At 42.6% G+C, this 12634-nt stretch overlaps 1 protein-coding gene across 2 annotated transcripts in view; it reads left to right on the top strand.

Annotated features, from left to right (window-relative positions):
* The first annotated feature begins 116 nt into the window (after positions 1–116).
* Positions 117–12634, top strand: part of LOC104516714 (retinal dehydrogenase 2) — a 56577-nt gene continuing 44059 nt past the window's right edge. Inside the window, exon 1 of one of the 2 annotated variants that reach the window (XM_010161138.1) lies at positions 117–339. In XM_010161138.1, coding sequence (XP_010159440.1) covers positions 223–339 — 117 coding nt within the window. In that variant the 5' untranslated portion in view covers positions 117–222. The remainder of the gene's footprint in view (positions 340–12634) is intronic. The other variant, XM_010161139.1, reaches the window with a different exon arrangement.

Here is a 12634-nt window from a genome sequence, read left to right as displayed (position 1 = left end):
GGCTGTGCCGCTATCGCCCTAGGTAGGATGGACCTGCCCCCCTGCCTCTGCCCCCATGTCCAATAAGAAGAGACCCGACTTGACACCTGCCTATATACAGAGGACGAGAGCAGCATCCTCAGCGCCGGTCTTTGGAGGGGGGGGGGACACCAACCCAAAACACAACACAGCGTCAGGGCAGAGCGGGGGGCTCGGTGGTACTATAAAACGCCCCCCAAGACTATGACTTCCAGTAAAATTGAGATGCCAGGGGAGGTGAAGGCAGATCCTGCAGCTCTGATGGCATCTCTGCATCTGCTGCCTTCTCCCACTCTCAACCTTGAAATCAAATACACCAAGGTAAGTTGTGTTCGTTTGTTCTGGCAGGGAAATTCATGGCTTTCCCTCCAAAGGAGGAATTTTGCTTAAAATCATTCTGCCCTACCCAACTTGAGTGTAGAGATAAAAAACTACTGAAAGACTGCCTTGAGTCTGTAATAAAGGAAAAATATTTTTAGCCCTGTAATCATCTGAAAAACCACAGGATAATAGAAAAGCAACTTGGATCTTCTGGGACTGGCTCTGCCACTTTACTAAATGTAGTAGCTTCCACAGAGCTGTTGGGGTTTATTTTCAGTGCAAAGTCAGTAGGTCTCGAGTATGTCTCAGTTGCTTTTGGTGTACTTCAGAGAAAGTTACTAGCCATACCTTTATGTCTCCGTCAGAAAATAGAAATGTTTTCTTTCTTGAATTACCCTGTTTGCCCAAGGGACTCCTTTACAATTCCTGGAGGACTCTTAATACTACCAGGTTGTTACAGCACTGGAGCAGGTCTCCCTACGAACTTCCGTGATACTTGAACTCATCCTCGAACAATATTGCAAGAGGGCATGTTTTTTTCCTACTAACCTTTGTGACTAATTTTCATAAAGAGAGGCTTAAGAACAAACCTGTTGTGTCAACGTAGAAAAAATCTGCTGGTTTTCTATGGTGTATTATGGGACTAAGTTCTTTCTGTTGATTAAAAGGGGCTTTAAGAACAGTCATTTGTTTGTAAATGCTATTTGAATTTTTAAATTTGTTTATATATTTTGAATCTTTGCATCTTTAGGATCTTTAACTAAAGAGGGTTTTCGTTTCTGTTGGAGAAGTTTCCAATGTACTGTGTAAACAGATTCCAATGTGTCAGACTTTGTTTCTAATTACCGAGTAACTTAATAGGAAAATAAGCACATCAGCACTGGGAAAAGGTGATAACATTTTATCTACTGGAAATACAACTTCAGGAGCTTTAAAGCTGATAGGAAAGTCATTTTGGCCGAAGTAGTGTAAATTTTTCCCCCATATCATCACTTTAAAAGCTTTTCATCTTTTCTCTTTTTTAAGTGGGTGCCAAAACTAATTTGTCCTCTAATTTGTTACAGCAATTCTATGTTCTAGAAGAATGTTTCAGAGGAAAGTCAACTGTTGTAGATTTCTTTACATTTTAATGCAGACTGCAGTATGCAAATTAAAAGATGCATGTGGTTTCTTGCATATAATTTCTTTGGAAATAGTTTAAATAACTAAGGAACGTGGTTACTTGGTGTTGTGCGGTGTTACACTTTGGGACCAATCGCACTGTGCGAGCAGTATTTGGCATGAATTTTGTTTATTGCTGATTTCAGTGTAAAATATGCTTCAAGAGTGTTCAGTGGGTAATACTTGAGAGCAGTATCACAGTCAGTTTGCATGATACATGTATTGCATTTCCCTGTTCTGAAACTAGAGAATTGGTTCTAAACATCTTTGAAAGGGGTAATAGTCACCAGCAATCGTGTCTGTGAGAATGTAAGCTGGGTAGTAACCTCTCATAATTCAGAATATCTAGTGCCATCATCTCAGAAATCTGAGAGATGTTACACATTTTATACTAAGGGAACAAGTAGAAAAAAGGTTGTTACTTCAGTATTAAGCTCAAAACAATGGCAACATGTTTCTTCTAAGCTTGTGTTTTGAGGTATCAGGTAACTCCTGGTTGTTTCTGAGAGAAATTTGGTTTAGGACAGGTATTGAATATTTCACTTGGCATGTCCTCTGTCTTCCTGTCTGTCTCTTCCCTCCTTTTTCTCTTTCTCTGCAGGAGATACAAGTGATTTATAGATAACTAGAGTCTTCAGCATGGAGCCTTGTCCTGGGCAGGACTTTTATCCAGGATCCACTTTCCCATCTATTACAAAGAAAAACAATCAAAAATGAAATAATGGATTGTAACTCGATTCGTTCTTTTGGGGGAGTGGTCACTTCATGTCTTAAATGACAAACAACTTCCATAAACAATAAATAACATTAGTCTGAAGTGCTTTGGCAAAAAAAAAATCCACCAGCAACCCCAAACCTTGTAAAATCAGACATCTGTAAGCATTCCTAGCAGCCTCTCTCCTGCTCGTTAGCTGAGAATTTTAAATACACAACCAGGACACAGAATTCTTGAACTCTTTATTACAGCTGTTTCTGAATGTAAAATCTTAACCATTCGGAGTTATTTCTTTATGAAAAATAGAGGAACCTGTGAACATTTCAACTATGTGAGGCAGTTTAAAAAATACGTTTCGCCAATTAAATTCTACTTCTGGAATTCTAAAATTGTGAAATAGACAGTTTTAGTAGGATAGAATATCTTAAAATTCCAGGAATCCATAAACGAGATTTATTAAAGATTTGTAATACGTACCTGATAAAAGTAAATTTATTATTCATTAATCTTTAAACCACTACCTTATCATTGGAATTACTCTGAAAGCTCCTACCAAGCACACAGATGAAACAAATACTACCCCTGTAATTTGCATGGATTCATTATATAGCAGAATTCTTGAAACTTGTGAAACATTCCTCTGGTAGGTTTAATGAAGTGAGCAGAAAAGCCCGTGTTAAGTCCTTCCTGATGTAGCACTCAGAGGCAATGGAGTTTTTCATTGGTGAGAAAAACCATATTTAGTGATGAAAATTACATGATGCCATGTTTTTATGTAAGTTGTGCGGCAGTATCTGTTGAGACTTCAGTACTGGGAGTCAGCCTGTGCTTCTGTAAAAGAAACAGCTATTAGAAATATTTTTCCCAGCTTTTTAATGCCTTGGCATGGTCTCTGTGAAAAATAAAGTTGTTTAGATGTGTGTAATAAGAATTGGTGAGCAGGATGTGAGCCAGGGGGGAAGATGAGTGTCCAAGCACACAGGGTTGTTTTTCTTTGTGGCTGGCAAGTACTAGAACTGCTACATGCAAGATTCTCTCTTCTCATTGTGATGACTCGTTAATTCTTGGCTTCGTGAGGAGGGATTGCATCTGCAGAACAGGGGATCTTGCGGAGTCACCTGGAGTTAGGGTATTCTGTAGCCCAGTGGCACAGCAAGCCCTCCTCGCACTCGTCAGGGGTGTGCGGCAGTGCTGTGCTCCATACGTGAGGGAGCACGTAGGTAGGAAGGGGATCTGGCCCTTTCCCTGGCAACCAGTCTTGCCTCTGCAAATGCCAGCTTTGAGCCAGAAACTCTCCCAGAATGGGCTGCTTCAGAAATACCAGATTTGTGAGATCAGCCGTCGCATGACGTCCAGTAAGGACACCGTATTAGCGTGTTAGCACCTGATAGCTTCTGGGGGTGATCGGAGGGTTCTCTGCTTAGTATTGCATCGATGGCTCCCTCTTTCTTGCTCTTAGGAAACTGTTCTCCCTCCGGAGACTTGAGCATCTCCCAGGTATCTGATAGTGGATGTGGAATCACTCCAGTGGACTGAGGCGGGGCTGAAGGTGTTTCTGCAGGATGTGGCTATCCTTCCTTTGTTACGGCGTAATCGAATCTGCTGAACAAAGTATTTTCATGGTGGTTTTAGTAAGTCATGTTGACTTCAAAAGACAGCTTGGTATAAAATGAGGGTGCCAGGGCTCTGTCCTGTCCTAGGTCCTCTGTCACTAGGTCGTGTCATTGAGTGAGCATGTTCTCAGTTTGCATCATGCTGGGGACACTAATCCAGCTGGATGTGTTAAGTTCTGTTTCTTGCTTGCCAGCTGATTTAAGTCTGAGAAGGAGTTGAAGAACTTTAGCATAAGAATAGGTTGAAGAACTGTGCTTTTGAGCGCTTTTTATGAAGAGGTGCTCTAAAGGAGTGAAGTTACAGCGCTGAGGCAGGGAGGAGGTACAGAAACGTCTCTGTGCTAATAGCCTGTGAATTGCCTGGCAACAATATTTTTTTGTCCTGTGCAAAAGGGTTTGCCCCTACTCTTGCACCATAGGCTAAAATCAGGTCAGTTCCTAAAGACAGACCAGGTATGCTACGCAGCAGTGCCCAGACGACTGAGCACGGCAGTTTGTATGAGGCATAGGCAAACTGCTTCTGGGTAGACAGGAGCTAACAAATACATTTCACATACTCACATGATAAGCACTCGGGTTTGAAGGGGTTTGTTACTAAGTTTCCTGAGCACGGCAGTTTGTATGAGGCGTAGGCAATCTGCTTCTGGGTAGACAGGAGCTAACAAATACATTTCACATACTCACATGATAAGCACTCGGGTTTGAAGGGGTTTGTTACTAAGTTTCTCTGCTTTCATTCCCCTTGTGCTTTCTTGGCATTGCCCAGAAATGAACACTGCAGGACACTGTTATAAATTCTTTTCACCAAAATTTCCAGCACATGTTTTCCAGATACAATTCTAGACTGACATTAAGACAGGACATCTATTTTACTTAGATTAATATGCAGAATCTTTGTAATTTTTCTGAACTGGAGACAAGCTTTGGCAAAACTCGGCTAAGTGCTATTTCCCACCTGTCTGTCCCTGCATGAGCTCACTACTTCAGTGTCTTTAGAAGTCAGATTCGGTGACTGATACTTGAAGAATCAGCTTGCCTTTTGGGTCGGCTCAGTGAGCGCTGTCCAGTTACAAAAGCTGTGGCATGAAAGATTGGAGATGTTTGCATGAAGAGAACACAGCTAGAACAGTTACTTTTCCCCTTTGTGGAACACTTTAGCATCTGATGCTGACAGTAGGTATGTCACCCGGTATCATCATTATGAAGTTTTAGGGTATATACTCTATTTAGATTTACTGTTGTTTAAATCTACAGTTTGAATTCTCTTCTAGAGTGTTCATACTTTGTGGTTAGTATTGCAGTCCATCAACCCGTAGAGCAAATGCATACTATTTATACACTTCTTTCCAATTAACAGCCTAGGCATAGGATTCTTTCTTTCCTCCCAAGCATTTAAGGTCTTCTGCACAAACCCAGTTTGCCCAGGTTTTTCATGAGGGGTCAAGAAACAATTGTACTCTTATGCGTATCTGGTCCCCTGCCTTTGCTTACTCCTGGACAGCTGCTCTAACCATGTTAATTCGAGAGCGTCAAAATACAGCAGTGTCAGGGCTGAAACTGGCAACAGCTACATTACTGCTGCAGACGACTGCTGTATCGCTGCGCGGGTAACTGTTGTAGCAGTGACCTCTTAACCCTGTTTAATTTTTAGTTAAATACTTAATCTTCGGGGGAAATGGGAACTGGTTTAATGCATCGAGCTGTACAATACTATATTTTTGGCTAGGGGGAAATTTTCTTCTTACTCCAGTCTGCAAGGTCAGATGATACACTGACAGACAAATTAGTGTTTTTCTCATCTTTGCAAAATTTTTTATGACTTCAAGTATTCCAGACCAAAAGATGTATATATTATTGGCACACCAGCACCAGAATGTGAGTAATAGTCAGAGCACTTGCCCAAGTTGAAGAGCAGCCAGATTCATAGCCCTGTTCTGAAGCAAATGGAGCTTGCTTCATGCAACTTGAATATGGATCCCTAATTTCTGGTGGTGGATAGGTGCCAATTTTGCATGCTGTCCACCTTTGGTTATCCCTGGACAGAGTGTCACGTGCTGTCCTGTTGGATAATTCACTTGTGAGTATGAGACCTGAGTGGTACCAACTTGATAGCCCCGTGGGCAGGACACTCACGGAGGATAAGTAGGATTCAGAGCTTTGCTCCAAGAATCCTCCTGATGTCAGAGCAAGGATTTGATCCAAGATCTATGGCTGTCTAGGCATTGACCCTAACTACTAGACTATTGAGTTGGCGTAATGTGTCTTGAACACACATTTTCATTCTGACAAAAACTAATCCTTCTTCAACTCTCCATTCCATTCCCTCCTTCCGAAACACTTCCCACGGAAGTTCACCTATCCTGGTGCATTTCCATATTAAATTTCTGTCTTGATGTATCCACATTTTCTGATACATCCCAACAGTTTATGCATTCTTGGTGATCTCTGCTCAGCTTGTCCATCTCCCTGTCCGTGCAAAATAGTTTTGCGCAGACCTCAGCGGGCTCTGCCCGTTTGAAGGGCTTCGCTGCCCTAAGCCGCTTTGTTCCTGGGAGCACAGTACAACGGTACCACGGGGTCTGTCTGTCTTCCCTTCTTTACAGTGCGCGTTAGCGGCTGCCATCGGTTAGGCATTGCCCGTCACTGGGAACGCATCAGCGTCGACAAGTAACGTGAACCCTTCCTTCCAACAGGCATTGCTTTGCATTTACGAACTTCTGCAGTTTCATCTTCCCTCGAGTTGCCCAGGTGCCTTTTAACTTCAGCCCTAGTGACATTTTCTTCAGTACTCTGATTAGACTGAATGTTTTTATCTGCAAACTATGTACCTTACTATTAATGATCTGCAAAAGCAGGTGAACCGAGATATCGATTGCTAGTTGCAGTAATGAAGGGGCACCTTGCTATTAACCTCTTTCCAGGGAGAATTATCCATTTATTTCCAGTCTTTTTATCTTATCTCTTAAGCACTTTTTAATCCATGGCAGGACTTTATCTTTCACCATATGGTTACTAACTTTCCTTAATAGCCTCTTGCTAAGGACTTTATCATCAAAAGCCTTTTTAAAGTCTAAATAAATTATATCCACTGATTCATCTCAGCTCCTCATTTGACTGACTATCTTCCAAGAAATCTCACAGGTTTACAGAGATAAATGACAAAAGATGAGTTCAGTGGTCCATATCATAAATTCTTAGTCAGATCCTGCATAAAGTCACATTTCTCTGTTACGGTTCTGCAGCTATCTTTCCTGAGGCTGAACTGTGACATTTCACTGTTTATTTTTTGCGAATTGCTTCATTCTCTCCAGTTCTAAGAAACCACAACTTTTAATGTTTGTTTTTTTAAAGAGTAGAACGCACTTTCCAAAACAAGTAACCGAAACATCAACTTTAGTTCAGCTGAAAAAGGAGAGAAAAAATGCCTTTGTAGGGAGACAGCGTTGTAAGGAGGCTACGTAAATATAACATAAGCACAGACGTGTAAAGGTTTAAGATATTCTTCCGAAAGCTGCAGTTCTGTGCAGTCCTCTAGCGAGGAACCCTCAGCCAAGCGCTGGCATCCCTACTCAGGCACAAATAAGTGCATAAATAGCTAAGTGAAGGCTTACTACTCAGGATTACACAGAGAAAGGTTGAGTCTAAACGGTGATTGCTATCTAAGGGCCCAATCATTCATTCCTTTTGTGCTCACTCGGATGACTGGAGGGATTCTTGTTCATACACCTAACTGGTTTTTCTCCAAAACACAAGTTCCATATTTTGTCTAGAACCATACTTACACTGACCAGCATTTTCTCTCAAGAACAATCCACCTTTGACACGAATGCAATGCATCAACTTTGTTATGCAGTATAACTAAGCTTTTGGAGCCCTTCATTCCTACAAGTATGGTACGTGAAGCTACATCAAAGCCTTGCTGCAGTAGCATTGCTGAAATAGCCTCCAACTGACAAAGGAAAAAAGGACTTCATTCTTGTTCACTCGAAGACAGCTCCTTTCCCAGAGAGCCTAGTGAACTGGATTTTTACCTTATGACTTGAAACATAATACATTCCAGCTTTGTTGGACTGAAGTGGGAAAATACTTCCGAGCAGAGAACCATCCACCTCAAATTCTGTAACCCAAATGGAAATGTTTAAGGTCAGCTCAGTCTCAGCTGACCTCAGCTGGGGTTAAAGCACAAGGACCGCACTGACCGCTGGAGTATATAGACCTTAATCTGTCAGGGATTCATAGGTATGAAGGCTCTGACTTTAACTCCAGATCTAAAGGGATGCTGGTGGGACAGCTGTGGAGAGGCCAACAGCAGGTGTTGTGGTTGTAGAAAGGATATACTGTGCTAATTTCCATGTGGATTTCCAGTATGCCCCAGTTCAAAACAAATGAATTACAAAAATCCCTTTGGGAAGTCACAAAGACGTAGGAAGCATTGCACAGATGAGCAGGCAGCAGCCTCTTTGCTGAACTCGGATGGGAAGAGGATGCCAGGGAGACGCTGTCTTCCTACCCTGCTCTGGTCATCTAGCAATGATACCACAAAATCCCTCTGTTTTGACTCAGAAACTACCAGAAAGTGCTTTTCTACAGAAATTCCACACACACATATTTACACAGGTACAGGCTTCACTCTGAAGTGAAACTGATTTATTTCAGAAGCAGGGCTATTTCCTGTGCCAGGTAAATACAGGTGTTATTTGACTGTCACACAAAAGCTGATCCTATCTTCCCATGAATAGGTCAGTATGCCTTAAATTTGGCATTTAAATTTATGCCAAATTTAAGTGACTAGAGCTGCTCAGAACCTCAGGTCTACACTTCACCTGTGAGAGAGCTCTCCAACTGGAACGTCCTTCCAGATCTGTGCTGTGGCATTGTTCTCTCCTGCTCCAGTGGGAAAAACACCACTTCATACATCATCACCACCACCCTGGGTAGATCCTTAGTGGCTTTTGGAAACTGGAAGAAGGGAGAGGCATTAGCATTTGGGCTTCCTTTCAGGAGCTTTATTTCAACTCCTTGCAGCACAGCTGGGACTGAAGCACCCTTGTCTTGGACATGGCCTTTAAGTGAGCTTCAGCGTACTGCTGGTGTAAGGCTGTTAGCAAGGGTGATTCCCCAGAACAGGTGTTTTACCTGGTATCTTTTAGTGTTCACACTAGTGGCTCTGCTTTTCTCCCCTTGGCCCTACAGCACATATTACATTTTGGCCAAAAATGTAGTCTGCTTTGGTATAGCCAAATCAAGATCTGCCCAAATGAGCAGCCACTTCTGGAAATCTCTTCAGCCTTCAATTTCATGCTTTTCATAGCCAGGTTGTTTACAGAATCCACTGACTCTCCCACAGACTATATTTGCTTATTTGTTAAACTTAGGCTTCTTATGGCTCTTGTATTTGTGTCACCTTTTTGGTATTTTTCTTCAGAATATTTAGTAGTAATTTTTAATTTTTATTTTGTAGCCTTTTTAAAGTTGGCACTTGGGTTTTGCTTTGTTATTTTTTTGGCCTACATTTCCTCTTGTGTCTTCCTGCTTAACCACCCCATTTATTTTCTTGCTTGTGCTTCCCGTTTTTAGGCTTGGGAATGCAAATCTTCTTTGACTCTTTCACATTCTTAAGCCTCCATGCTGATTCTATGGATTTTAATTTCCTAGCTTCAAGCAGGGAGTTTCTAAGTTACTTCCTCTTTAAAAAAAAAAATCATCTTCTTGAAGTTTAGTATCCCAGAGAGTAGTGCTTCTTCATGTGTTTCTCTCCTGCAATGAAGCTGAAATTATTTATGTGGTAACCATTTCTCAGGGGTTCGGACACAATTTTTAGTCCTTGACAGGACTATGTCGAATGTTGTTTAGATTAGGATACAGAAAACAATGTTCTCTAGCCACTCTCAGTGCAGCTCTCGCTGAACCAACACGATTACTTTTGCACCAGTCTTACTGCCTTCATATTATTTTGCTGCTTCGGTGCCAATTCCGTTGCTCTTTTCCAGAAGTCAGTACTTTGCTCCGGCTCTTATCCTTCACAATCTACACTGCCTCTATGTCCACAGGTCCACGTTATGTGTTGTTTGTCTTCCAAAAAATATCCATGCAATCCCTTGCCCTCAGAGATACTCCCCCCTCTCTGCAGCCTGACTTGTCCTCCCTGTGTAACTTCTACCCAGAAACCGGGATACAGCTTCGATAACATCCCTTTATGCTCTAAAAGGCTGTTTTTTCCTCTCCTCTCTGCAGCCTGACTTGTCCTCCCTATGTAACTTCTATCCAGAAACCGTGATACAGCTTCGATAACACTCATCCCTTTATGCTCTGAAAGGCTGTTTTTTCCTCTCTGTGATACAGTCCAGGTCACCCATGTTCACACCGACATTTCTTACGCTGGTTTATAGGTACTTGCTCTGGTATTTCCTAACTAGAAGATGACCTAGATGAAAATGGTGATGTAGTTTGTTGAAAAACCCTGTGAAATCTTTCCAGCTCAGCCACTGAAGCACTTCCGATGACACTGCGCCTCACTCTTACCACGCTGCTGGTGTAGAAGGTGCTTAAAATAGAAATTAGTTTAAACTAACTTTAATACTTCTTTACACTGTCAAACTGATTTGAGGAGGTATTTATGTAACTGCCAGTTGGGTGCATACTTTTTTTTTAATTTTTCTTTTAAGGAACCCCTTCATTTTGCTGTTCAAAACATATTTGGCGTTTATTTTAAATTTCTGTGCATCCAGGCATAAAGCGGTATCCTGGTTCCACTGGGTATTTTCACAACTTACCGGTGTGCTGTAACATACGTGCTTTACATTTGCTTATGTGGGGTTTTTCAGCTGGAAGAGAAACAGTTTTAAGATTGTTCTTGAGTAGTTAGAAACCACCAAGAAATTACCACCTGCCCTTCCAAATCAAGGGGTTTATTTTATTCTCTCCCGTTTCGTGACACACGGTTGCAGCAGTCCTGTACCGGAATGGCCTGCACGGACCTTGAGAAACATGCACGCGTGTGTTTCAGGACATCTGGCTAAGCCTTCACCCCCTTTTCCATCAGTGCTTGATGTTTCGTTGGCCCTCCTCTATTTGTCCTTATCACACCTTCTTTACCACAGCTACTTGAGGGCCTCTTCTGTCTTTTGTGATGCCTATGGAATGCTGTTTTCCTGAGAGCTGAGAATCAAGCCCTGCTTTTTCGCTTGTCCTTCTGAAACTGTGGTGTACAACGAACACTGAATGGGTTAGCTGTGCTGACATGCCCTAGTCTTGGTGGTCCAGCCCTTTGAGAGTGAATTTAAAATCCACTGAAGACAGTTTTAGCTAGCAACACTCCACTGCAAGTGTTAATATCCTGCTCCTTCCATCAGAGCTTTTAGAAAGCATTAATTGAGTCACTCGCACTGTAACAAGGCTCCTTCACAGATGGGGGAGTTTAAATTTGTGGGAGTGCAACCATGACTAACTCGGAGAATAGGTCAGTGTCAGAGGCTAAACCAGCTGGGCTACTAGGAGAGAAAACCTCTTTTTCTGTACGTACTATTCTGAGAAATGGAGATACAGCTGAATTTCAGAGCCAGTGTTTACATGCGGGTGCGTGTCTACAATTCTGTACGGTATCAACTGCACACTTTTTTCTGCGCTCACCTATACGTGTGCACAGTAGAGATGAAAAGATGCCTTTCTCCGTGCTCTCCTTCCATGTCTCTTTATCCGGAGTTGTCTCTGTTGAAATTCCCTCTAGTGTTGTCTGGGAGGCGGTGCCCTCCTTGCTGGAAGATCTGCATAATGAGTTCAAACAAAGCTGGAGCTTGCCGTGTTGGTCCCCCCTGTACTTCCCTGTTGGCAGGAGACGTATTTCCACTGGTACAATGCAGTGGCAGTACTGGCAGTCCAGGTGGTTGTCTCTGGTGGTGTTCCTCTTCACGTTTCAGAGGTGGTGTTGTAGTGAGGTGCTCCAACGTGGAGGGAGAGGGAGGGCCCTGCTATTTAGATGACAGCCGGGAGCCCAGTGCAGAACGTGCCAGCGACTGGTGCAGCACAGCTCCTTCTCCTGTCAGTCAATACAGCTGCTTGTAGTGTTTGGACTCTAGCTGAAACACAAATGTGTGTGTACTCTGGCTCTGTCTCCGTTCATTTCTCTCCTTGCGGGAGCAACAGGACAAATCCTTGGTAACTTGTTTCCCAGTTAGAAGCCCTAACCTGCTTTCCTAGCGTGGTTCCCTGTGACTGGGAACCTTTGTAGTCAGCTCTTCCAGCTGTTTGTCTAAACGGTCTTCAGGGAGACTAAAAGCAGTGAACCTGGAATAACAACATTTGACTTTGGCTGGGTCCCATGGGAATTTAGTTGTTACTTAGTGGATTGAATCGGCGATGTACCTGATAGCAGATAACTGCCGGGGTTGCATGACGTTAGCCCTCACGAAGGGCTAGTTGTTGGTAGACTCCTCGCAGGAAAGCGCGTGCCAGGCGATACGTGTGCGCTGTAATTAATATTGCTTGCCATACCTTTACGTGCCAATAGCATTTGCAATGTCTGGTGAAAAAACTTCTCAGATTGAAGTCTCGGTGGTTTTGGCCATTTAGTGATCATGTGTCACTGTGTTCACTAGGCTGAGCATAAATCCTGCCTTGTAAACAGCAAGGAGACTAATGAGGTTTGCCCACATTCTGGTATCATTACAAAGGGTTCCAGCAGAGAAAAAGGGAATTTGGTTAGAAAGGGGAAGAGAAACATGAATTTTAAAGAAAATGGGGAAAAAATCTCGCGACTGCGTGTATGAACATTTGTTTTTAAGGAAGGCTTTTTATTGACACGACTTAC

This window comes from Eurypyga helias, unplaced genomic scaffold, assembly GCF_000690775.1.
Source record: "Eurypyga helias isolate BGI_N326 unplaced genomic scaffold, ASM69077v1 scaffold15671, whole genome shotgun sequence".
Taxonomy (NCBI): domain Eukaryota; kingdom Metazoa; phylum Chordata; class Aves; order Eurypygiformes; family Eurypygidae; genus Eurypyga; species Eurypyga helias.
This window is presented reverse-complemented; position numbering and strand designations above follow the sequence as displayed.